The sequence below is a fragment of the Hyla sarda genome, chromosome 3 (genome assembly GCF_029499605.1).
Source record: "Hyla sarda isolate aHylSar1 chromosome 3, aHylSar1.hap1, whole genome shotgun sequence".
NCBI classification, from domain to species: Eukaryota; Metazoa; Chordata; class Amphibia; order Anura; family Hylidae; genus Hyla; species Hyla sarda.
Genome location: NC_079191.1, coordinates 371,437,181 through 371,463,571, shown reverse-complemented (window position 1 = coordinate 371,463,571; position 26,391 = coordinate 371,437,181). Strand labels below are relative to the sequence as shown.

General features: G+C 47.5%; 1 protein-coding gene across 4 annotated transcripts in view; it reads left to right on the top strand.

The window, feature by feature from the left end:
* LRRN4 (leucine rich repeat neuronal 4) overlaps window positions 1-26,391 on the top strand; it is a 66,500-nt gene that overhangs the window by 12,309 nt on the left and 27,800 nt on the right. Inside the window, exons 2-3 of one of the 4 annotated variants that reach the window (XM_056567834.1) lie at window positions 8,386-8,429; window positions 12,109-12,768. In XM_056567834.1, coding sequence (XP_056423809.1) covers window positions 12,144-12,768 — 625 coding nt within the window. In that variant the 5' untranslated portion in view covers window positions 8,386-8,429; window positions 12,109-12,143. Of the gene's footprint in view, window positions 1-8,250; window positions 8,430-9,470; window positions 9,533-12,108; window positions 12,769-26,391 lie in introns of those variants that run through there. The other 3 variants (XM_056567833.1, XM_056567835.1, XM_056567836.1) reach the window with 3 other exon arrangements.

Genomic DNA, 26,391 nt, shown 5'->3' with positions numbered 1-26,391 from the left:
AATATGTCACGAAAGAATCTCAGAATCAGAATATTCGGTAAAAGCGTTTTCGCGTTATTAATTCGTAAAGCGACGGTGGTCAGAATTGCGAAAAAGGGCTCAGTCCTTAAGGTGAAAAAGGGCTGCGTCCTTAAGGAGTTAAGAGTCTCCTCTGTCCTCCACTCGTTACCTGTATTAATGGCACCTGTTTGAACTTGTTATCAGTATAAAAGACACCTGTCCACAACCTCAGTCACATTCCAAACTCCACTATGGCCAAGACCAAAGGGCTGTCAAAGGACACCAGAAACAAAATTGTAGACCTGTACCAGGCTGGGAAGGGGAAGACTGAATCTGCAATAGGCAAGCAGTTTGGTGTGAAGAAATCAACTGTGGAAGCAATTATTAGAAAATGGAAGACATACAAGACCACTGATAATCTCCCTCGATCTGGGGCTCCACGCAAGATCTCACCCGTGGTGTCAAAATGATCACAAATAACGGTTTGGTAGAAAGCATTTGGATGATCCAGAAGAGTATTGGGAGAATCTTATATGGTCAGATAAAACCGAAGTAGAACTTTTTGGTAAAAACTCAACTTGTTGTGTTTGGAGGAGATAGAATGCTGAGTTGCATCCAAAGAACACCATACTTACTGTGAAGCATGGGGGTGGAAACATCATGCTTTGAGGCAGTTTTTCTGCTAAGGGACCAGGACAACTGATCCGTGTAAAGGAAAGAATGAATGAGGCCATGTATTGTGAGATTTTGAGTGAAAACCACCTTCAATCAGCAAGGGCACTGAAGATGAAACGTGGCTGGGTCTTTCAGCATGACAATGATCCCAAACACACCACCCAGGCAACAAAAGAGTGGCTTTGTAAGAAGCATTTCAAGGTCCTCTAGTGGCCTAGCCAGTCACCAGATCTCAACCCCATAGAAAACCTTTGGAGGGAGTTGAAAGTCCGTGTTGCCCAGCAACAGCCTCAAAACATCACTGCTCTAGAGGAGATCTGCATGGAGGAATGTGCCAAAATACCAAAACCTTGTGAAGACTGTGACCTCTGTCATTGCCAACAAATGGTATACAAAAAAGTATTGAGATGAACTTTTGTTATTGACCAAATACTTATTTCCCACCATAATTTACAAATAAATTCTTTAAAAATGAGACAATGTGATTTTATGGATTTTTTTCCCCATGTCTCTCATAGTTGAGGTATACCTATGATGGAAATTACAGGCCTCCCTCATCTTTTTAAGTGGGAGAACTTGCACAATTGGTGGCTGACTAAATACTTTTTTTGCCCCACTCATATCTTAAATTCCAAGAACACCTAAATAACACATTAAACATCCATAAATTCTATATAATGTTTACGCCTGGGAAGCCATAAAACTTCATGACATTTCAAACTTAATGAATTCTGTAAATATTTCAAATTTTTTACTCTTCTGAGAATCCCTTTCTTTACTCTCCACATCCACTACATCTAATATTAATATACTATATTTTTCAATGATAATTTATCACTGACAAACAGTGATGTTGGGCAGTTGGTTAAGGGTCCAGGGGTAATAGTAATAAGGGTCTAATAAGGGACCCTGAATGGGTCGGAGCACAACAGCAGTGTGAACCTATTCTTACTGATTCTTCTGTTGGGAAGGTTCACGTTGTGCCTGCACAGTATATCCTGTGTCTACATAAGAACGTTTCCCTGATGTATATGCCAAAGTGCCCATAGACTGACATTAGCCAAATGTATGGCAATAGAGTGCCCCTTTAGCTCATATATTGTCACTTGTGCTGTCCGTGGCTTTATAGGAAACCTGTCACCTGTTTCATACTACCAAAACCACGGGCAGCATGAAACTGATGCAGGCAGCAGGATGCTTATACACTATCCATTCTAAAGTGTCCAAGCCTTTTAGGAAAGTCATAGTTATAAAAAGCCAACAGGTCCCCCGTAGCTGCTACCCGCCTTGCCAGCCTTAAAGGGGTTATCCAGGAATATAGAAACACAGCTAATTTCTTTCAAAAACAGCTCTGTCTGTCTCCAGGTTGGGAGTGGTTTAACAACTTGGCTCCATTCACTACAATGGAACTGAGATGCAGAACCACACCCAACCTAGAGACATACGGGGAGAGGTTTTTTATAGAAAGTAGCTCTGTTTTTCTATTCCTGGATAACCCCTTTAAGTGACTCCTTTCTCCTTATTCATTCATAGGGCAAGATACATCAGTCAATGCCGGTGGGGTGGGGATAGACGAGCCTCAATTACTACTTACCAGGGTCCCAGGGTCTTCTTCCAATCACTGCAGGCCCCTCCACTTTTTCATGCTGCGGTCTGATAGGACAGGAGTGAGTAAATAGGAGAGCTGGTCCTGTCCTCACTTACTGGACTTTGTCTAAGTCTGTGCTTTAGCTGGGACAAAGATGATGCTGCAGCCAGACATGATTATGGTATGGACAGTATGGGGTGCTCTAGTGGCCTTTTTTTTAAACCCATGATTTCTACAAAAAAAAAGAGATACATTTTTTATGAAGTTTATTAGGTTAATAAGGTAAATGTTTTGCCAAGATGTACAACATATAAAAAGTTTTTGATTTATGCTGTATTGTATTCAAGCTTGAAGCATCAAACCATATTTTTGTAGGAAAAATGCAATGAAAATGACAAAGTGAGTGCAAACTACAAAAAAGTGGCAAACAATAATATAAACCAAGTGCAAGCCTTTCAATATGAAAACATGCAAAAGTTTTGTATCAGATAAACAAGGCCTTAACCACTATAAAGATATGTTAAGAAATTGATTTGCACAGAATCTGGACCCACATACACCCTGATGATAAAAGGCAGGGATATACAGGTTCTATTGGAGTAAACATTGCCATGGCCTCTGGTGTGTGTGTGGGGGTGGGGGGGTGGGGGGGGGATTACAGGATCCTAAATAAGTCAGACTGTGCATTGGTCAAGTGCTCTTTATCTTTTCACAAAGTCTTTATCATCCGTCTAATAAAGATAACAGCAAATGCTACAGTGAATTGCACTTTAGCACCTGCTTTTAGAAGACACTAATCTCTCCAAAATCCTTGGCCGCCCTGTTTTTCCACAGAAGGATTGAGGTATCCTAAATATTTCAGTTGTTCAGCTTTCCAAAAGAATGAATTTCCTCTTTACTGGAAATTATTTGTACAGTAGTGTGTATTTATATATTTTTATATATATATATATATATATATATATATTATGATAATTTTTATAAAAATTATTAATAATAATAACAATAATAATAATTAGTGTTATAATTATTATTAACCTCTTAAGGACCAGGCACGTATGAGTACGTCCCTGCACCCTGGTACTTAAGGATCAGGCACGTACTCCGTGGGAATTTCGGAATTTCGGGCGGGGACCGGACCGGGGTGACTGCTGATATCACGGGTGCCACCCCTCCTATCCCTGCTATTGGTGGTCTAAACGCGACCACCAATAGCAGATCGGGGGCGGGGGGGTTAACTTTAGTTTTCCCCGTCCTGCCCACCCACAATAGGCGGGGCAGGATAGGGAAACGACTGAGGACCGGCGCCGGAGTCCACTTACCGATCTGCGGAGGCTGCGGGCGACGATCGGCATCGGAGATCGGCGGGCGGCAATGTCGTGCAGCAGGCTCCCTGGATCTGGTGGTCTCTATACTGTAGCACTCCAGATGTTGCAAAACTACAACTCCCAGCATGCCCAGACAGCTGTTTGGGCATGCTGGGAGTTTTAGTTTTGCAACAGCTGGAGGGCTACAGTTTGAGACCACTATATGGTAGTCTCTGAACTATAGCCCTCCAGATCTTGCAAAACTACAACTCCTAGCATGCCCACACAACTGTTTGCTGTCTGGGCAAGCTGGGATTTGTAGTTTTGCAGCATCTGGAGGGCCACAGTTTGCAGTGGTCTCTATACTGTAGCTCTCCAGATGTTGCAAAACTGCAAATCCCAGCATTTTGGGAGTTGTAATTGCGATCCCTCCAGCTGTTGCATAACTACATCTCCCAGCATGCCCTTCGGTGATCAGTACATGCTGGGAGTTGTAGTTTTGCAACAGCTGGAGGCACACTGGTTGGAAAATACTGAGTTAGGTAACAGAACCTAACTGAAGGTTTTCCAACCAGTGTGCCTCCAGCTATTGCAAAAGTACAACTCCCAGCCTGCATGGTCTGTCAGTACATGCTGGGAGTTGTAGTTTTGAAACAGCTGGAGGTTTGCCCCCCCATGTGAACGTACAGGGTACATTCACACAGGTAGGCTTACAGTAAGTTTTCTGCTTCAAGTATGAGCTGCGGCAAATTTTTCGCCGCAGTGCAAACTCCTAGCAGGGAACTCACTGTAAACCTCCGCCAGTGTTAAAGTACCCTAAAAACACTACACTACACTAACACATAATAAAGGGTAAAACACAACATATACAACCCTAACACTGTCCCCCCCAATAAAAATTAAAAACGTATTGTACGGCAGTGTTTCCAAAACGGAGCCTCCAGCTGTTGCAAAACAACAACTCCCAGCATTTCTGGACAGCCACTGACTGTCCAGGTATGCTGGGAGTTTAGCAACAGCTGGAGGCACCCTGTTTGGGAATCACTGGCGTAGAATACCCCTATGTCCACCCCTATGCAATCCCTAATTTAGTCCTCAAATGCGCATGGCGCTCTCTCACTTCGGAGCCCTGTCGTATTTCAAGGAAACAGTTAAGGGCCATAAAAAAAATTAATACCGACATGTGACCCCATTTTGGAAACTACACCCCTCACGGAATGTAACAAGGAGTATAGTGAGCCTTAACTCCTCACAGGTGTTTGAAAATTTTTCGTTAAAGTTGGATGGGAAAATGAAAAAAAAATAAAAAATTTCACTAAAATGCTGGTTACCCTAAATTTTTCATTTTCACAAGGGGTAATAGGAAAAAAAGCCCCCCAAAATTTGTAACCCCATTTCTTCTGAGTAAGAAAATACCCCAATGTGGATGTAAAGTGCTCGGCAGGCGAACTACAATGCTCAGAAGAGAGGGAGCGCCATTGGGATTTTAAGAGAAAATGTGTTCGGAATTGAAGGCCACGTGTGTTTACAAAGCCCCCATAGTGCCAGAACAATGGACCCCCCAACATGTGACCCCAATTTGGAAACTACACCCCTCACGTAATGTAATAAGGGGTACAGTGAGCATTTACGCCCCACAGGTGTCTGGCAGATTTTTGGAACAGTGGTCCGTGAAAATGAAAAATGTTTTTTTTTTTTTTACATATGCAAAAGTCGTGAAACCCCTGTGGGGTATTTAGGCTCACTTTATTCCTTGTTACGTTCCTCAAGGGGTCTAGTTTCCAAAATGGTATGCCATGTGTTTTTTTTTTTTTGCTGTTCTGGCACCATAGGGGCTTCCTAAATGCAACATGCCCCCCGACCAAAATTTGCTCTCAAAAAGCCAAATATGACTCCTCTCCTGAGCATTGTAGTTCGCCCGTAGTGCACTTCAGGTCAACTTATGGGGTACCTCCATACTCAGAAGAGATGGGGTTAGAAATTTTGGGGGGTATTTTCTGCTATTAACCCTTGCAAAAATGTGAAATTTGGGGGGAAACACACATTTTAGTGATTTTTTTTTTTTTACATATGCAAATGTCGTGAAACACCTGTGGGGTATTTAGGCTCACTTTATTCCTTGTTACGTTCCTCAAGGGGTCTAGTTTCCAAAATGGTATGCCATGTGTTTTTTTTTTTTGCTTTTCTGGCACCATAGGGGCTTCCTAAATGCAACATGCCTCCAAAAACCATTTCAGAAAAACATACTCTCCAAAATCCCCTTGTCGCTCCTTTGCTTCTGAGCCCTCTACTGCGCCCGCCGAACCCTTTACATAGACATATGAGGTATGTGCTTACTCGAGAGAAATTGGGCTACAAAAACAAGTATAAATTTTCTCCTTTTACCCCTTGTAAAAATAAAAAAATTGGGTCTACAAGAACATGCAAGTGTAAAAAATGAAGATCGGGAATTTTCTCCTTCACTTTGCTGCTATTCCTGTGAAACACCTAAAGGGTTAAAACACTGACTGAATGTCATTTTGAATACTTTGGGGGGGGTGTAGTTTTTATAATGGGCTCATTTATGGGGTATTTCTAATATGAAGACCCTTCAAATCCACTTCAAATCTGAACTGGTCCCTGAAAAATAGTGAGTTTGAAAATGTTGTGAAATATTGGAAAATTGATGCTGAACTTTGAAGCCCTCTGGTGTCTTCCAAAAGTAAAATCACGTCAATTTTATGATGTAAACATAAAGTAGACATATTGTATATGTGAATCAAAAAAAATTATTTGGAATATCCATTTTCCTTAAAAGCAGAGAGCTTCAAAGTTAGAAAAATGCTACATTTTCTATTTTTTCATCAAATTTGGGGATTTTTCACCAAGAAATGATGCAAGGTACCACAAAAATTTACCAACATGTTAAAGTAGAATATGTCACGAAAAAACAATCTTGGAATCAGAATGATAACTAAAAGCATTCCAGAGTTATTAATGTTTAAAGTGACAGTGGTCAGATGTTCAAAAAACGTTCTGGTCCTAAGGTGTAAAATGGCCTGGTCCTTAAGGGGTTAATATTTATTGATCTCCTATTTTTCCATATAGTACAGTGTTTCCCAACTCATGTTCCTCCTGCTCTTGCAAAACTACAACTGCTAGCATGCCTGGACAGTCTTCGGCTGTCCGGACATGCTGGGAGTTGTAGTTTTGCAACAGCTGGAGGCACACTGGTTGGGAAGCACCGATGTAGCCCAACATATGCCACACAACTGTACAGATATTGCAATCAGTTACTGGCCATAATAGGACTTACAATCTAAAGCTGGCCATACATTTAATAGAAATACAGAGCTGAATTCTTCCAAAAACAGCACCACTCCTGTCCCAGGGTTGTCTGTGGTATTGCAATTTGGCTCCATTCACTTCAATGGAACTGTGCTGCAATACCATACACAACCTGAGGAACAGGGGTGGTGCTTTTTCTGGAAGAAACCAAATTTTTTTTTTGCAAATCCTGGATACCCCTTTAGGGCTCGTTCACACGAACGGATTTATTTGCTGGTTTCCTGCTGCGTATTTGAAAGGGGGCAGGCTTTCAATAGGGTCTGCGGTGGATTTTCCGCAGCGGAAAATCTGCTGTGGACAGCCGCGAAGAGCCCGCCCCTTTCAAATACGCAGCAGGAAACCCGCAAATAAATCCGCTTGTGTGAACGAGCCCTTAAGCTCAAAGAAAGCCGCTGCCAGACTCCTCTGGGGGGTGGCTTATCTCTGCAAGAACCAAAGGATTGGACTTGTTGAAAACATGCCAGACCTTTCTCTTCCTTGACATCTACCGTCAGGGGATAGTCTGGAAGCCACCATACACATTGTATGGTCAGCTGATCCCGCCGAAATTTGGTGGTTTTGGATGACTGTAATTTCATATGTATAGCCAACATAAGGTGATCTTTTAGACAGATAGATTTACTGCCCATAATTGCCAAGTGACTCCATAGAAGGTTTGAAATATTAATCTAGGTTTTTCTGGCATATTTTGGATAGCTGCCTCTGCTGCTGTTTTTGAGCCAAAGCAAAAAAAAAAACATTTTTTTTTTTTAAATCAACTGGTGTCAGAAAGTTAAACAGATTTGTAAATTACTTATATTAAAAAATCTTCACCCTTCCAGTACTTTTTAGGAAATTCTTTTCTTTTTTTTTTTCTTTCTTTTTTATCTTGTCCACAGTGCTCTCTGCTGACACCTCTGTCCGTGTCAGGAACTGTCCAGAGCAGCATATGGGGATTTTCTCCTGCTCTGTACAGTTCCTGATACGGGCATCAGGGGTCAGCAGAGAGCACTGTGGACAAGAAAAAAAAGAAATTCAAGACGAAAAGAATTTCCTCTGTAGCATACAGCTGCTAAAAAGTACTGGAAGGATTAAGATTTTTTTAATAGAAGTCATTTACAAATCTGTTTAACTTTCTGGCACCAGTTGATTTAAAAAAAAAAAAATAAACATTTCCACCGGAGTAAGAAACAAACCTCTTATTTTTAGGTCCTGGGAGTAATGACTCCCTCCAGTTAAACAAGACAACGTTTTGTACTTTGATATCCCTAATCCTCGTCTGTTTCCCTATCATAGCTCCATGCCACCATTATCGTCGTCATGTGGTAGAAATAATATGTAATTATTATTTATACACAATAACCAAACCGATGGACAGTGCTCGTGGTGATTAAAGGGAACAAAGACCTCCCACCGCATACCAGAGGCACCAGTGTCTCAGCATAGGTGGGAGAGAAAGCAAAGACGTCTTATTTACAGAGCTCTTTTCTTGGCTCATACTGTCTACAGGTTTCACAGAAGAAAGAGATTCCTTCTTCAAGTGTTATTTGCAGGTAGGATAATAAGTTTGTTTTAACTATGTTTTGTAAACTTTTTATACTTTGTTATTTACAAATAGAGGATCAATTCATTGATTGATTGTAAATACTGTATACAGATGGCTGGCTACATCTTTGCTGAAATTATTATTATTATAGTGTTTATTATTATTGTTGTGTTGATTATTATTATTAATGATAATAATAATAATAATAAAAATAATATTAATGTGATTATTATATGTAGTAGTAGTAGTATTATTTTTGTGCTTAGTATTAATAATAATAATAAGAAGAATTTGATTATTACAAGTATTAGCAGTATTATTATTGTGCTTATTATTATTATTACTTTTATTAATATTGTTATTGTTGTATTATTAGTAGAAGTAATGTTAATATTATATCCACCAATGAAAATCAGAACCTGATAAATACGCGGAGGTGAATAGACGCTGTTTATCTCCTTCAGAAGTGGTTTTCTGCAGATTGCTTTTCTAGGAAGAGCTTTCTCCCATGTCTGGCAATTATTAAATAATAAATAATAAAAAAAAATGCTTCTTAGCCAGCTCGGAATACTAACCTCAATATTGCGCAAATTCTTTTTGAAAAGGATGAAAGTATTTCATATCACTATATCAATCACAGGGAGGGGGGGGGGGGCTGGAGGCTTCCCCTGCCTTGTGAAAAAAGAAGTAACGCAGCAGCTGGGGTGTGTAACATAAGGAAAAATATCCCTCCTACGAAAAATTTGGTAGAATATTTCAGTACATTTTCGGTCAGAACATTCTGAAAATGAGTATTTCATATCAATCACAGGTGGGCTGGAAGACGTCGGGCAGCTGTTGGGGAGTGTAACCTGTAGAAAATGGTTACTATGTATAATGTATGGTGGAATGGGGTCTGGATAAGGGGATGGTTAAAAGACGTGGGGGGAGATTTATCAAAACCTGTCCAGAGGAAAAGTTGCTGAGTTGCCCATAGCAACCAATGAGATCGCTTCTTTCATTTTGCAAAGTTAAAAATGAAAGAAGCGATCTGATTGGTTGCTATGGGCAACTCAGCAACTTTTCCTCTAGACAGGTTTTGATAAATCTCCCCCGTGGTCTTTTAAAGAGGTTTGACTGTGTAGAGAATATTAAAAGTCACACTGGAATTCTACAGCCAATGTCTAAATCAGTGTTTCCCAACTAGTGTGCCTCCAGCTGTTGCAGAACTACAACTCCCAGCATGCCCGGACAGCCTTCGGCTGTCCGGGCTTGCTGGGAGTTGTAATTTTGCAACAGCTGGAGGCAGCCTGGTTGGGAAAAATACAATGTGTGCCTTTAAAGGTACAGTATCATCACATGGCGGATTTTTTTTTCCACCTCTGCAAAATACAGATCAGAATTCCGAGGTCTCAGATTTGGTCCCAATTTTAGGTGCAGATTAGCCATATCGTTGTTCACTGCAGTGCATATTGTCACTGAGACAACTCAACGTGTATTGCACATGTATTTTGTGATGGAATATGCTGTATGAACGTGGTCTAGTTCTCTATAGGATATAGATACTATTAATATTTTGCGCATGTGTCTTCTGCTAAAACAACCTGGGGAGATGTAGCATCTCATTTTTACTGCTGTGCGGTCAGGGGCACTTCTGCAATGAGTGCAAGTCAGTGGCATTAGTAGCCTCAGTGGCGCCACCTGCCATCAGAAGGGAGGCGGCACAGTTTAAAGGGGAAATGCGGTGCAAAACTTTTACCTTGCCTTGTGCTCGGGCTGCAAAAACTTTAATTTAAAAAAAACTAACTTTAATTCACCTTCCTTCGTTTCCCTCTTGCGCCGATATCGGCGTCCCAGTCCTCCGGAACAGCTCGGCTCCTTGCTTCTTAGACTCGGAACGTCACACTGCAGTCAGCGTATCGCCGGCCACAGAAATGTCCCGCCTCGGCCGGTGATAGCCTGAGCGCACTATGTAAGGAGTCCCCGCAGCAGGGAGAAGGCAGGGCCCGAGCTCCTTACCTGACAGTGCGCTCAGCCCAGGGCTCAAGTCCTGCAGGAATGGAAGGGAACAGAGTTCCTGCACTTTTTCTATTGAAGGAACACTGTTTCCATTAGCAGGAGTCCTACAGAATCAGCCCTTGAGTGAAAATCATGGGTGAGTTCCCACACTTTTTTCCTCAGGACGCAAGGGGGGAATGTAGGAAGGTGAGTTAAAGTTTATTTATTTTTTTAGTTTTTGCAGCCCGGGAGGTAAAAGTTTTGCGCCGCATTTCTCCTTTACCCATTTCAGACCCATGCCATACATTTATGGCATGAGTAGGGTGAGGGAGTATGGTAAGCACTTGGGAGCCAGGACCGCCCCACACCAGGCGGGTGCCAGCTGCTATCACTCTGATGCCGGTCATTTAACTGTTTATATTCCCAATCAATATTTAATTGGGGCATTTACACAGTTTTTGTAGTACAACCCTGGTGTCTAGTGGTCCTATCAAATTATGATATGTAGCCACCACTAGGTAAAGTTAACTGCATATTGATTTGTCCTCCATTGTAGGCATGTGTTCTTACCCTATGGTAGGCACTGCACTGTTTTCTGGGTAATATTTATCGATGACTCAATGTTAAAAAGGTGGGGTGCTGACAATGGCACCTTGCTATCCAATTGCTTTCCAGAGCCACAGTGCCACCATACACAGTGAAACAGAGCAGGAAGCAGACAGCGCCATATATTGCATAGTGGCCATGCTGGGTTATTGCAACTCAGCTCTTATTCAATTTAAAAGCAGCTGAGGTGCAGTAACCAAGAATGGCCACAACACAATGTACAGCGCTCTCTGCTTCCTGCTCACTGCTTATTCCAGCAGGGCATCTCTGACAAATACCAATCCCAGAAACCGCTCTAAACTGTTGCACAATAGTTTATTGTTACTATATAAAACAGAGGGCAGCATTTTGAGAATTGTCTAATAAAATGCCCAAGTTTTATTATTTCACACCCTGATGTCCCCATACCATGTCTAGCTCTAAACAGATATGAATTTTACAGAACCTACAAGGTGGGCTTGTCCAAGGTTTGGAGCCAAAGGGGGAATGTATCATTAAAGGGGTATTCCGGGCAAAAACATCTTATCCCCTATCAAAAGGATAGGGGATAAGATGTCTGATTGCGGTGGGGCCCGCCGCTGGGACCCCCGCGTTCTCCCTGCAGCAGCCCGCCTGAAGTTTCGGAAACCTCCGGGCCACGCCACGCCCCCTCCAATCATGTGTATGGGAGGGGGCGTTGCGGCCGTTACACCCCCTCCCAAAGAAATGAATGGAGGGGGCGTGGCGTGACGTCACGTCCCCGTCTCGGGGGGAGGGGGTGCCGCAATCAGACATCTTATTCCCTATCCTTTCGATAGGGGATAAGATGTTTTTGCCCGGAATAACCCTATAATTACAAAGAAAAAGTCTACCCCATGTGCAGCTGTTGGCTGTCTGGGTATGCTGGGAGTTGTTGTTTTGTAACAGCTGGAAGGCCATAGTTTTGTGACAAAAGAATTAAAAAGAAGTCTACAGCACAAATTGGTGATTTCTAATAAGAAAAACTCCACAATGGCTCTTTTTATATGAGGTAGACTTTAAATAAACAGAATCTGTAACCTTAAATTCTTATTGTTTTTATGTTTTTTTTAATATTTTTATTTATTTTTATTTTATTTTTGCAGGATTGTATTAATTTATTTGCACCCTAAAGAAGATAATGTTCACCTTGTTGCTGCTTATAAGTAAGATGGGCGTGTTAGCGGCTCTGCTCAACAGCACGGACCAAACAGTTACTGTCTCGAAAAATCTAACAGAACCACTAAACATTACTGATGTTCCCTGTGGGGAACAATGCAACGTCACATGTCATCTACGAAACAAAAATTTTGACGTGTTACCAACATGTCTACCTAGAACTATAGAGGACTTGGATTTGAGTTTCAATAATATAAACATAATTAGGGACCAAGACGTGGTTGACCTCTCCGAGCTTCGTAACTTGTCGTTAGCACACAACCAAATCCAAGAGATTCACTGGAAAATTCACGTGTTGGCAAAACTGGAGTCATTGGACCTAAGCAATAATCAGTTATCCAGCGTGCCAAAGTGCCTTATGTTAAAGAATCTCAAACTTTTATCTCTGGCTGAAAATCCCATATCACTCATCCACCCACATGCCTTCTCCTCTTTCCCAAATCTTTTGTACCTAAATTTATCAATAACATTGATCGGCAGAAATTCTGAAGACATCAATGAATCTTACGTTAACGGAACAGAAGCCCAAGAGTATCCATTAAAGTTACTGTCAATACTTGATCTGAGTGGCACATTCCTAAGAAATGGTGAGTTGAAATGATAAGGGTTAAAGTGTGTAATTCAGCCTTCAGACTCTGTATATTAGTAAAAGTGCTTTAGCAGTTACCATGGGTTATGATTTAACAAGGTAAAACTTGCTTAAAGAAGATCTGTGGCCAACCCAAAGAAATTAAGATTTCACTTCCATTATCATCATCCATAGTCCCTCTCATTATTAAAATTAAGATTCACGCCCATCTGACTGATTCCCTCAATTGTCAGACAAACTATAAACCCACATATCTCAGTGTATCAAGAAACTGTAAATAGTTGTGTGATCAGCGCACCATAAGCTATTTAATTAAGTGCCGTCTCATTTTTTAGGGGTTGGCCACAGCTCTTCTTTAAAGCTTGTGTTCCACATTGCTTTCTACCCTAAGCAAATATATTTAACCCTTTAACGACGCAGGACATAAATGTATGTCCTGCTGCAGTGGTACTTAACGCACCAGGACGTACATTTACGTCCTGTACATGACCGCGAGCATCGTAGCATCATGCGCGGCAGTTCCCAGCTGCTGATAGCAGCCAGGAAACCGCAAGTAATGGGCGACATCCGCGATCATGCGGATGTCTTCCATTATCCCCTCAGATGCCGTGATCAATACAGATCACGGCATCTGCGGGAGTGCAATCAGGAAAATGCATGATCGGATCGGCTGCAGCGCCGCCACGGTGATACGATCATCTGTAATGGTGGACAGAGGTCCGCTCACCTGCCTCCGTCCATCTCCCAGCGTCTTCTGCTCTGGTCTGAGATCGAGCCAATAACACTGATCAGTGCTATGTCCTATGCATAGCACTGGACAGTATTGGCAATCAAAAGATTGCTTTAAATAGTCCCCTATGGGGACTATTAAAGAGTAAAAATAAATGTTTAAAAAAAAGTTAAAAATAAAAGTTAAAAATAATTTGAAAAATCCCGTAAATTGTCCCTTTTTTCCCCATTTTACCCACCCACCACCCACACCACCCACACCACCACCCAATTTTTTTTTTTTATAAACATATTTGGTATCGCCACGTGCGTAAATATCCGAACTATATTTAATTATATAATGTTAATTATCCTGTACGGTGAACAGCGTGAACGTAAAAAAAAGAAAAATCCGAAATTGCTGCTTTTTTAAAATAACATTTCATTCCCAAAAAAATAGATAACGGCGCAAAAAATTAGCCCTCATACCCCCGCTTATGCGGAAAAATGAAAAAGTTATAGGTCAGCAAAATAGAGGAATTTTAAATGCACTAATTTGGTTAAAAAGTTTTTTTTACGTGGTACAATAATGGAAAAGTATGAAATCATGGGTATAATTTTAATAGTACTGACCCACAGAATAAAGAAAACATGTCTTTTTTACAGTAAAGTGTACAGCATGAAAACAAAACCTTCCAAAATTATCAAAATTGCAGTTTTCTTATCAATTTCCCCGCACAAATAGTATTTTTTTGGTTGCACCATACATTTTATGGTAAAATTAGTTATGTCAATACAAAGGACAACTGGTTGCGCAAAAAACAAGACCTCATACTAGTCTGTGGATGAAAATATAAAAGAGAAAACTAAATTGTCTGGGTCCTTAAGGGGTTAAAGTGTACCTGTCATTTGCAAACACTTTTTGTACAATATTGATAATAACTTTATATGTATATTTGTAAAATACATTGGTAAAAATGTGGATATTTTTGACTGAAAAAAATTCTGTCTTGTTCCTTCACCTATTGCCTGTGTGTCTCTGTGCAGGGACAAAATACAGGAAGTGAGGGCAGGAAAAGCAGGGCTCTGTGCAGGCTCCTGGCTTGTCAACCATTCTACTGTGTGAGTAGGGAGTATGTCACAGAGCCCTGCTGGTCAACAGTGCACAGGGCCCTGCTTGTCCTCAGTGTACAGAGCCCTACTTGTCTTCAGTGTACAGAGCCCTGCTCGTCCTCAGTGTACAGAGCCCTGCTTGTCCTCAGTGTACAGAGCCCTCCTTGTCCTCACTGCACAGGGCCCTGCTTGTCCTCAGTGTACAGAGCCCTACTTGTCTTCAGTGTACAGAGCCCTGCTCGTTCTCAGTGTACAGAGCCCTGCTTGTCCTCAGTGTACAGAGCCCTCCTTGTCCTCACTGCACAGAGCCCTGCTTGTCCTCAGTGTACAGAGTCCTGCTTGTCCTCAGTGTACAGAGCCCTGCTTGTCCTCAGTATACAGAGCCCTGCTTGTTCTCAGTGTACAGAGCCCTACATGTCCTCAGTACACAGAGCCCTGCTTGTGTGGTAGAGGGTGTGATGCAGGGCAGATGGAATTACCCTAGGGGCAGATGGCATTCACCCCTTGTATTCATGATGCCAGGGCGTGGTTTATCCTCAATACCACCCAAAGGTATACCGCTGGATCTTGGGCTAGGCACAGGGGCAATAATGACTCCGATGCCAAGTTACGAACAACGGTAGCTTTACTCAGTTAGACAGGTGGAATAGTCTATACAGCTTAGCCAGGCCCACGGAGGTGACCAGTGACTTCAGAGACCTTAGAGCTTGCAGGGACTTGTAGTAGACTGGGACAACTTTGATGCAGGCCACGCTGACTGGATAGGTCGACTTTGACTGAGACTGACTATACCCCATTTGTAGCTTACCAGGCTCTGACTGGGACCTGGGGGTAGTAGACTTGTAGACTTGTGGCGGCATGGTTGGCTTGTGGCCTCCTCTGGACTCCAGACACACACCTAGGACTTGACTGCACAGGACCTCAGCAAAGACTGAAACTCAAGAGAGAGAACTAGCTCCTCCCAGGGTTTATATGGGGGAGACTAGGAGGGGTCCCATAGGTCACCCTTAGGTCACATGGTCACTGAAACCTCACTGGGTTACAATCACATGACACTGGTTAAACACATGTAAACTGTTCTAAAAGCTATAACACATTTTAGGCAGGATACATTAAATAACATACACATGATTGAATACACAATGGAACAGGTGTAGGGTGGGGGGGGGTGGTGATGCAGGGGACACTGTAGGGAGGCTGCCTGACAGGGTAGCAAGGGTACAGGGGTGCAACTCCTGTACTGGACCACCACACTTGTCCACAGTGCACAAATCCCTGCTGGTCCTCAGTGTACAGAGCCCTGCTTGTCCTCAGTGTACAGAGCCCTGCTTGTCCTCACTGCGCAGAGCCATGCTTGTCCTCACTGTGCAGAGCCCTGCTTGTCCTGACTCCACAGAGCCCTGCTTGTCTTCACTGTAGAGCCCTGCTTGTCCTCACTGTAGAGCCCTGCTTGTCCTCAGTGCACAGAGCCCTGCTTGTCCTCGGTGTACAGAGCCCTGCTTGTCCTCAGTGTACAGAGCCCTGCTTGTCCTAAGTACACAGAGCCCTGCTTGTCCTCAGTGCCCAGAGCCCTGCTTGTCCTCAGTGCGCAGAGCCCTGCTTGTCATCAGTGCGCAGAGATCTGCTTGTCCTCAGTGCACAGAGCCCTGCTTGTCCTCAGTGCACAGAGCCCTGCTTGTCCTCAGTGCACAGAGCCCTGCTTGTCCTCAGTGACCAGAGCCTTGCTTGTCCTCAGTGTACAGAGCCCTGCTTGTCCTCACTGCGCAGAGCCCTGCTTGTCCTCACTGCACAGAGCCCTGCTTGTCCTCAGTGCACTGAGACCTGATTGTCCTCAGTGTACAGAGCCTTGCTTGTCCTCAGTGCACAGAGCCTTGCTTGTCCTCAGTGCACAGAGCCCTGCTTGTCCTCAGTGTACAGAGCCCTGCTTGTCCTCAGTGCACAGAGCCCTGCTTGTCCTCAGTGCACAGAGCCCTGCTTGTCCTCAGTGCACAGAGCCCTGCTTGTCCTCAGTGTACAGAGCCTTGCTTGTCCTCACTGTGCAGAGCCCTGCTTGTCCTCACTGCACAAAGCCCTGCCTGTCCTCAGTGTACAGAGCCCTGCTTGTCCTCACTGTAGAGCCCTGCTTGTCCTCAGTGCAGAGCCCTGCTTGACCTAAGTGCGCAGAGCCCTGCTTGTCCTCAGTGCGCAGAGCCCTGCTTGTCCTCAGTGTACAGAGCCCTGCTTGTCCTCACGGCACAGAGCCCTTCTTGTCCTCAGGGCACAGAGCCCTGCTTGTCCTCAGTGCACAGAGCCCTGCTTGTCCTCAGGGCACAGAGCCCTGCTTGTCCTCAGTGACCAGAGCCTTGCTTGTCCTCAGTGCGCAGAGCCCATCTTGTCCTCAGTGCGCAGAGCCCTGCTTGGCCTCAGTGCGCAGAGCCCTACTTGTCCTCAGTGCGCAGAGCCCCGCTTGACCTAAGTGCGCAGAGCCCTGCTTGTCCTCAGTGCGCAGAGCCCTGCTTGTCCTCAGTGTACAGAGCCCTTCTTGTCCTCAGGGCACAGAGCCCTGCTTGTCCTCAATAGTGTTGAGCGGCATAGGCCATATTCGAATTCGCGAATATTCACGAATATATGGACGAATATTCGTCATATATTCGCGAATATTCGCATATTCGTTATATCCTCGTTTTATTTTCGCATATGCGAACATTCGCGTATGCGAAAATTTACAGATGTGAAAATTAGCAGATACAAAATTAGCATAAGCTAAAATCCGCATATGCTAATTTTCGCATATGCGAATTTTCGCACGCCAGTCTCACACAGTAGTATTAGAGCCTTCTTTACACCACACAAGCTGGAAGCAGATAGGGGTGATCACTGTGATGTGTACTGTGAAGAAAAAAAAAAAAAAAAACGAATATTCGTAATTACGAATATATAGCGCTATATTCGCGAAATTCGCGAATTCGCGAATATGCGATATTCGCGAATAATATTCGAATTGCGAATATTCGCGAGCAACACTAGTCCTCAATGCACAGAGCCCTTCTTGTCCTCAGGGCACAGAGCCCTGCTTGTCCTCAATGCACAGAGCCCTGCTTGTCCTCACTGCGCAGAGCCCTGCTTGTCCTCAATGCACAGAGCCCTGCTTGTCCTCAGTGCACAGAGCCTTGCTTGTCCTCACTGTACAGAGACCTGTTTGTCCTCAGTGCACAGAGCCAGGCTTGTCCTCAGTGCACAGAGCCCTGCTTGTCCTCAGTGCACAGAGCCCTGCTTGTCCTCACTGTAAAGAGCCCTGCTTGTCCTCAGTGTACAGAGCCTTGCTTGTCCTCACTGTACAGAGACCTGTTTAACCTCAGTGCACAGAACCCTGCTTGTTCTCACTGCACAGAGCATTGCTTGTCCTCAGTGCACAGAGCCAGGCTTGTCCTCAGTGTACAGAGCCCAGGTTGTCCTCAGTGTACAGAGCCCTGCTTGTCCTCAGTGTACAGAGCCCTGCTTGTCCTCAGTGCACAGAGCCCTGCTTGTCCTCAGTGCACAGAGCCCTGCTTGTCCACAGTGCGCAGAGCCCTGCTTGTCCTCAGTGCGCAGAGCCCTGCTTGTCCTCACTGTGCAGAGCCCTGCTTGTCCTCAGAGCGCAGAGCCCTGCTTGTCCTTAGAGCGCAGAGCCCTGATTGTCCTCAGTGTACAGAGCCCTGCTTGTCCTCAGTGTACAGAGACCTGTTTGTCCTCAGTGCACAGAGCCAGGCTTGTCCTCAGTGTACAGAGCCCAGCTTGTCCTCAGTGCACAGAGCCCTGCTTGTCCTCAGTGCACAGAGCCCTGCTTGTCCTCAGTGCACAGAGCCCTGCTTGTCCTCACTGTACAGAGCCCTGCTTGTCCTCAGTGTACAGAGCCTTGCTTGTCCTCACTGTACAGAGACATGTTTGTCCTCAGTGCACAGAGCCAGGCTTGTCCTCAGTGTACAGAGCCCAGGTTGTCCTCAGTGTACAGAGCCCTGCTTGTCCTCAGTGTACAGAGCCCTGCTTGTCCTCAGTGCACAGAGCCCTGCTTGTCCTCAGTGCACAGAGCCCTGCTTGTCCACAGTGCGCAGAGCCCTGCTTGTCCTCAGTGCGCAGAGCCCTGCTTGTCCTCAGAGCGCAGAGCCCTGCTTGTCCTCAGAGCGCAGAGCCCTGCTTGTCCTCAGTGTACAGAGCCCTGCTTGTCCTCAGTGTACAGAGACCTGTTTGTCCTCAGTGCACAGAGCCAGGCTTGTCCTCAGTGCACAGAGCCCTGCTTGTCCTCAGTGCACAGAGCCCTGCTTGTCCTCACTGTACAGAGCCCTGCTTGTCCTCAGTGTACAGAGCCTTGCTTGTCCTCACTGTACAGAGACATGTTTGTCCTCAGTGCACAGAGCCAGGCTTGTCCTCAGTGTTCAGAGCCCAGGTTGTCCTCAGTGTACAGAGCCCTGCTTGTCCTCAGTGTACAGAGCCCTGCTTGTCCTCAGTGTACAGAGCCCTGCTTGTCCTCAGTGTACAGAGACCTGTTTGTCCTCAGTGCACAGAGCCAGGCTTGTCCTCAGTGCACAGAGCCCTGCTTGTCCTCAGTGCACAGAGCCCTGCTTGTCCTCACTGTACAGAGCCCTGCTTGTCCTCAGTGTACAGAGCCTTGCTTGTTCTCACTGCACAGAGCGCTGCTTGTCCTCAGTGCACAGAGCCAGGCTTGTCCTCAGTGTACAGAGCCCAGGTTGTCCTCAGTGTACAGAGCCCTGCTTGTCCTCAGTGTACAGAGCCCTGCTTGTCCTCAGTGTACAGAGCCCTGCTTGTCCTCAGTGTACAGAGCCCTGCTTGTCCTCAGTGCACAGAGCCCTGCTTGTCCACAGTGCGCAGAGCCCTGCTTGTCCTCAGTGTGCAGAGCCCTGCTTGTCCTCACTGTGCAGAGCCCTGCTTGTCCTCAGAGCGCAGAGCCCTGCTTGTCCTCAGTGTACAGAGCCCTGCTTGTCCTCAGTGTACAGAGCCCTGCTTGTCCTCAGTGCACAGAGCCATTCTTGTCCTCAGTGTACAGAGCCCTGCTTGTCCTCAGTGCGCAGAGCCCTGCTTGTCCTCACTGTGCAGAGCCCTGCTTGTCCTCAGAGCGCAGAGCCCTGCTTGTCCTCAGTGTACAGAGCCCTGCTTGTTCTCAGTGCACAGAGCCCAGCTTGTCCTCAGTGCACAGAGCCCTGCTTGTCCTCAGTGCACAGAGCCAGGCTTGTCCTCAGTGCACAGAGCCCAGCTTGTCCTCAGTGCACAGAGCCCTGCTTGTCCTCAGTGTACAGAGCCCTGCTTGTCCTCAGTGCACAGAGCCCTGCTTTTCCACAGTGCACAGAGCCCTGCTTGTCCTCAGTGCGCAGTGCCCTGCTTGTCCTCAGTGCGCAGTGCCCTGCTTGTCCTCACTGTGCAGAGCCCTGCTTATCCTCAGAGCGCAGAGCCCTGCTTGTCCTCAGTGTACAGAGCCCTGCTTGTCCTCAGAGCGCAGAGCCCTGCTTGTCCTCAGTGTACAGAGCCCTGCTTGTCCTCAGTGTACAGAGACCTGTTTGTCCTCAGTGCACAGAGCCAGGCTTGTCCTCAGTGCACAGAGCCCTGCTTGTCCTCAGTGCACAGAGCCCTTCTTGTCCTCACTGTACAGAGCCCTGCTTGTCCTCAGTGTACAGAGCCTTGCTTGTCCTCACTGTACAGAGACCTGTTTGTCCTCAGTGGACAGAACCCTGCTTGTTCTCACTGCACAGAGCGCTGCTTGTCCTCAGTGCACAGAGCCAGGCTTGTCCTCAGTGTACAGAGCCCAGGTTGTCCTCAGTGTACAGAGCCCTGCTTGTCCTCAGTGTACAGAGCCCTGCTTGTCCTCAGTGTACAGAGACCTGTTTATCCTCAGTGCACAGAGCCAGGCTTGTCCTCAGTGCACAGAGCCCTGCTTGTCCTCAGTGCACAGAGCCCTGCTTGTCCACAGTGCGCAGAGCCCTGCTTGTCCTCAGTGTGCAGAGCCCTGCTTCTCCTCACTGTGCAGAGCCCTGCTTGTCCTCAGAGCGCAGAGCCCTGCTTGTCCTCAGTGTACAGAGCCCTGCTTGTCCTCAGTGTACAGAGCCCTGCTTGTCCTCAGTGCACAGAGCCATTCTTGTCCTCAGTGTACAGAGCCCTGCTTGTCCTCAGTGCGCAGAGCCCTGCTTGTCCTCACTGTGCAGAGCCCTGCTTGTCCTCAGAGCGCATAGCCCTGCTTGTCCTCAGTGTACAGAGCCCAGCTTGTCCTCAGTGCACAGAGCCCTGCTTGTCCTCAGTGCACAGAGCCAGGCTTGTCCTCAGTGTACAGAGCCCAGCTTGTCCTCAGTGCACAGAGCCCTGCTTATCCTCAGTGTACAGAGCCCTTCTTGTCCTCAGTGCACAGAGCCCTGCTTGTCCACAGTGCACAGAGCCCTGCTTGTCCTCAGTGCACAGAGCCTTGCTTGTCCTCACTGTACAGAGACCTGTTTGTCCTGAGTGCACAGAGCCAGGCTTGTCCTCAGTGTACAGAGCCCAGCTTGTCCTCAGTGCACAGAGCCCTGCTTGTCCTCAGTGCACAGAGCCCTGCTTGTCCTCAGTGCACAGAGCCCTGCTTGTCCTCAGTGTACAGAGCCCTGCTTGTGCTCAGTGTACAGAGCCCTGCTTGTCCTCAGTGTACAGAGCCCTGCTTGTCCTCAGTGCACAGAGCCCTGCTTGTCCTCACTGTACAGAGCCCTGCTTGTCCTCAGTGTACAGAGCCTTGCTTGTCCTCACTGTACAGAGACATGTTTGTCCTCAGTGCACAGAGCCAGGCTTGTCCTCAGTGTACAGAGCCCAGGTTGTCCTCAGTGTACAGAGCCCTGCTTGTCCTCAGTGTACAGAGCCCTGCTTGTCCTCAGTGTACAGAGCCCTGCTTGTCCTCAGTGTACAGAGACCTGTTTGTCCTCAGTGCACAGAGCCAGGCTTGTCCTCAGTGCACAGAGCCCTGCTTGTCCTCAGTGCACAGAGCCCTGCTTGTCCTCACTGTACAGAGCCCTGCTTGTCCTCAGTGTACAGAGCCTTGCTTGTTCTCACTGCACAGAGCGCTGCTTGTCCTCAGTGCACAGAGCCAGGCTTGTCCTCAGTGTACAGAGCCCAGGTTGTCCTCAGTGTACAGAGCCCTGCTTGTCCTCAGTGTACAGAGCCCTGCTTGTCCTCAGTGTACAGAGCCCTGCTTGTCCTCAGTGTACAGAGCCCTGCTTGTCCTCAGTGCACAGAGCCCTGCTTGTCCACAGTGCGCAGAGCCCTGCTTGTCCTCAGTGTGCAGAGCCCTGCTTGTCCTCACTGTGCAGAGCCCTGCTTGTCCTCAGAGCGCAGAGCCCTGCTTGTCCTCAGTGTACAGAGCCCTGCTTGTCCTCAGTGTACAGAGCCCTGCTTGTCCTCAGTGCACAGAGCCATTCTTGTCCTCAGTGTACAGAGCCCTGCTTGTCCTCAGTGCGCAGAGCCCTGCTTGTCCTCACTGTGCAGAGCCCTGCTTGTCCTCAGAGCGCAGAGCCCTGCTTGTCCTCAGTGTACAGAGCCCTGCTTGTTCTCAGTGCACAGAGCCCAGCTTGTCCTCAGTGCACAGAGCCCTGCTTGTCCTCAGTGCACAGAGCCAGGCTTGTCCTCAGTGCACAGAGCCCAGCTTGTCCTCAGTGCACAGAGCCCTGCTTGTCCTCAGTGTACAGAGCCCTGCTTGTCCTCAGTGCACAGAGCCCTGCTTTTCCACAGTGCACAGAGCCCTGCTTGTCCTCAGTGCGCAGTGCCCTGCTTGTCCTCAGTGCGCAGTGCCCTGCTTGTCCTCACTGTGCAGAGCCCTGCTTATCCTCAGAGCGCAGAGCCCTGCTTGTCCTCAGTGTACAGAGCCCTGCTTGTCCTCAGAGCGCAGAGCCCTGCTTGTCCTCAGTGTACAGAGCCCTGCTTGTCCTCAGTGTACAGAGACCTGTTTGTCCTCAGTGCACAGAGCCAGGCTTGTCCTCAGTGCACAGAGCCCTGCTTGTCCTCAGTGCACAGAGCCCTTCTTGTCCTCACTGTACAGAGCCCTGCTTGTCCTCAGTGTACAGAGCCTTGCTTGTCCTCACTGTACAGAGACCTGTTTGTCCTCAGTGGACAGAACCCTGCTTGTTCTCACTGCACAGAGCGCTGCTTGTCCTCAGTGCACAGAACCAGGCTTGTCCTCAGTGTACAGAGCCCAGGTTGTCCTCAGTGTACAGAGCCCTGCTTGTCCTCAGTGTACAGAGCCCTGCTTGTCCTCAGTGTACAGAGACCTGTTTATCCTCAGTGCACAGAGCCAGGCTTGTCCTCAGTGCACAGAGCCCTGCTTGTCCTCAGTGCACAGAGCCCTGCTTGTCCACAGTGCGCAGAGCCCTGCTTGTCCTCAGTGTGCAGAGCCCTGCTTCTCCTCACTGTGCAGAGCCCTGCTTGTCCTCAGAGCGCAGAGCCCTGCTTGTCCTCAGTGTACAGAGCCCTGCTTGTCCTCAGTGTACAGAGCCCTGCTTGTCCTCAGTGCACAGAGCCATTCTTGTCCTCAGTGTACAGAGCCCTGCTTGTCCTCAGTGCGCAGAGCCCTGCTTGTCCTCACTGTGCAGAGCCCTGCTTGTCCTCAGAGCGCATAGCCCTGCTTGTCCTCAGTGTACAGAGCCCAGCTTGTCCTCAGTGCACAGAGCCCTGCTTGTCCTCAGTGCACAGAGCCAGGCTTGTCCTCAGTGTACAGAGCCCAGCTTGTCCTCAGTGCACAGAGCCCTGCTTGTCCTCAGTGTACAGAGCCCTTCTTGTCCTCAGTGCACAGAGCCCTGCTTGTCCACAGTGCACAGAGCCCTGCTTGTCCTCAGTGCACAGAGCCTTGCTTGTCCTCACTGTACAGAGACCTGTTTGTCCTGAGTGCACAGAGCCAGGCTTGTCCTCAGTGTACAGAGCCCAGCTTGTCCTCAGTGCACAGAGCCCTGCTTGTCCTCAGTGCACAGAGCCCTGCTTGTCCTCAGTGCACAGAGCCCTGCTTGTCCTCAGTGTACAGAGCCCTGCTTGTGCTCAGTGTACAGAGCCCTGCTTGTCCTCAGTGTACAGAGCCCTGCTTGTCCTCAGTGCGCAGTGCCCTGCTTGTCCTCAGTGCGCTGCTTGTCCTCACTGTGCAGAGCCCTGCTTATCCTCAGAGCGCAGAGCCCTGCTTGTCCTCAGTGTACAGAGCCCTGCTTGTCCTCAGTGCACAGAGCCAGGCTTGTCCTCAGTGCACAGAGCCCTGCTTGTCCTCAGTGCACAGAGCCCTGCTTGTCCTCACTGTAAAGAGCCCTGCTTGTCCTCAGTGTACAGAGCCTTGCTTGTCCTCACTGTACAGAGACCTGTTTGTCCTCAGTGCACAGAACCCTGCTTGTTCTCACTGCACAGAGCGCTGCTTGTCCTCAGTGCACAGAGCCAGGCTTGTCCTCAGTGTACAGAGCCCAGGTTGTCCTCAGTGTACAGAGCCCTGCTTGTCCTCAGTGTACAGAGCCCTGCTTGTCCTCAGTGTGCAGATCCCTGCTTGTCCTCAGTGCACAGAGCCCTGCTTGTCCACAGTGCGCAGAGCCCTGCTTGTCCTCAGTGTGCAGAGCCCTGCTTCTCCTCACTGTGCAGAGCCAGGCTTGTCCTCAGAGCGCAGAGCCCTGCTTGTCCTCAGTGTACAGAGCCCTGCTTGTCCTCAGTGTACAGAGCCCTGCTTGCCCTCAGTGCACAGAGCCATTCTTGTCCTCAGTGTACAGAGCCCTGCTTGTCCTCAGTGCGCAGAGCCCTGCTTGTCCTCACTGTGCAGAGCCCTGCTTGTCCTCAGAGCGCATAGCCCTGCTTGTCCTCAGTGTACAGAGCCCTGCTTGTCCTCAGTGCACAGAGCCCAGCTTGTCCTCAGTGCACAGAGCCCTGCTTGTCCTCAGTGCACAGAGCCAGGCTTGTCCTCAGTGTACAGAGCCCGGCTTGTCCTCAGTGCACAGAGCCCTGCTTGTCCTCAGTGTACAGAGCCCTGCTTGTCCTCAGTTTACAGAGCCCTGCTTGTCCACAGTGCACAGAGCCCTGCTTTTCCTCAGTGTGCAGTGCCCTGCTTGTCCTCAGTGCTCAGTGCCCTGCTTGTCCTCACTGTGCAGAGCCCTGCTTATCCTCAGAGCGCAGAGCCCTGCTTGTCCTCAGTGTACAGAGCCCTGCTTGTCCTCAGTGCACAGAGCCCTGCTTGTCCTCAGTGCACAGAGCCATGCTTGTCCTCAGTGTACAGAGCCCTGCTTGTCCTCAGTGCACAGAGCCCTGCTTGTCCTCAGTGTACAGAGCCCTGCTTGTCCTCAGTGTACAGAGCCCTTCTTGTCCTCAGTGTACAGAGCCCTGCTTGTCCTTAGTGCACAGAGCCTTGCTTGTCCTCACTGTACAGAGACCTGTTTGTCCTCAATGCACAGAGCCAGGCTTGTCCTCAGTGCACAGAGCCCTGCTTGTCTTCAGTGCACAGAGCCTTGCTTGTCCTCACTGTACAGAGACCTGTTTGTCCTGAGTGCACAGAGCCAGGCTTGTCCTCAGTGCACAGAGCCCTGCTTGTCCTCAGTGTACAGAGCCCTGCTTGTGCTCAGTGTACAGAGCCCTGCTTGTCCTCAGTGTACAGAGCCCTGCTTGTCCTCAGTGCACAGAGGCCCTGCTTGTCCTCAGTGTACAGAGCCCTGCTTGTCCTCACTGCACAGAGGCCTGCTTGTCCAACACAAACTTCCTCTGCACAGAGACACACAGGCAATAGCTGCAGGGACAAAAATATACACATTTTTTTTAACCAATGCATATTACAACTATATATATAATGTTATCATCTACGTTATGTATATGACAGTACCCACTTCATTTAAAGGAGTAGTTCAGTGGTGACTCAGTGGTGAGCAACTTATCCCCTATCCTAAGGATAGGGGATAAGTTGCAGATCGCGGGGGGTCCGACCGCTGGGGCCCCCTGCGATCTCCTGTACGGAGCCCCGACAGAACGCGGGAAGGGGGCGTGTCGACCTCCGCACGAGGCGGCGGCCGACACGCCCCCTCAATACAACTCTATGGCAGAGCCGAAGCGCTGCCTTCGGCAATCTCCGGCTCTGCCATTGAGATGTATTGAGGGGGCGTGTCGGCCGCCGCCTCGTGCGGGGGTCGACACCCGCTATCTGGCCGGAGAGCCGGGACCCCGTACAGAGAGATCGCAGGGGACCCCAGCGGTCGGACCCCCCGTGATCTCAAACTTATCCCCTATCCTTAGGATAGGGGATAAGTTTTTCACCACTGGACTACCCCTTTAATAAGCTCTTATGAAATTGAACATAAGTCTGTCTGGAGTAGGCGAAGAAGACCCAGAGGCTAAATGAGAAGAGGGATTGACAAGAGTGAATACTAAGCTGAATGCAGCAGAATTTAGGATCAATTTGGCCATGCATCACATTTATAATCTCCTTTAAACATGGTGTGCACCTCTCCAGATAAAGAGAAGAAGGGGCAAAAAGGGGAAAAAAAAGCTTCTACTCACCTCCTTACCTCTCTTGTAGTCTCCTTGTAGATTTATGGAGCTGAAGTTTGCACAAAAGATCACCGCACAGCCAATCATTGGCCACAGGGTGTCCCACCTCACTCAGTGATAAGCGGCAATGTGACGTGCTGTCTGTAGCTCCATGAAGCTACAAGGAGGTTACAAGGGAGCGAGGAAAGCTCTTTTAAATTATATTATGCAAGGAAAGTTTTTTTAAATTAATTATTTGACACATTGGTTAAGTAAAAATTTTCAGTGGACAAGACCTTTAAATGCAACAAAATGAGCCAAAATTGTTGCTAAAGTAGAAAGCAAAGTA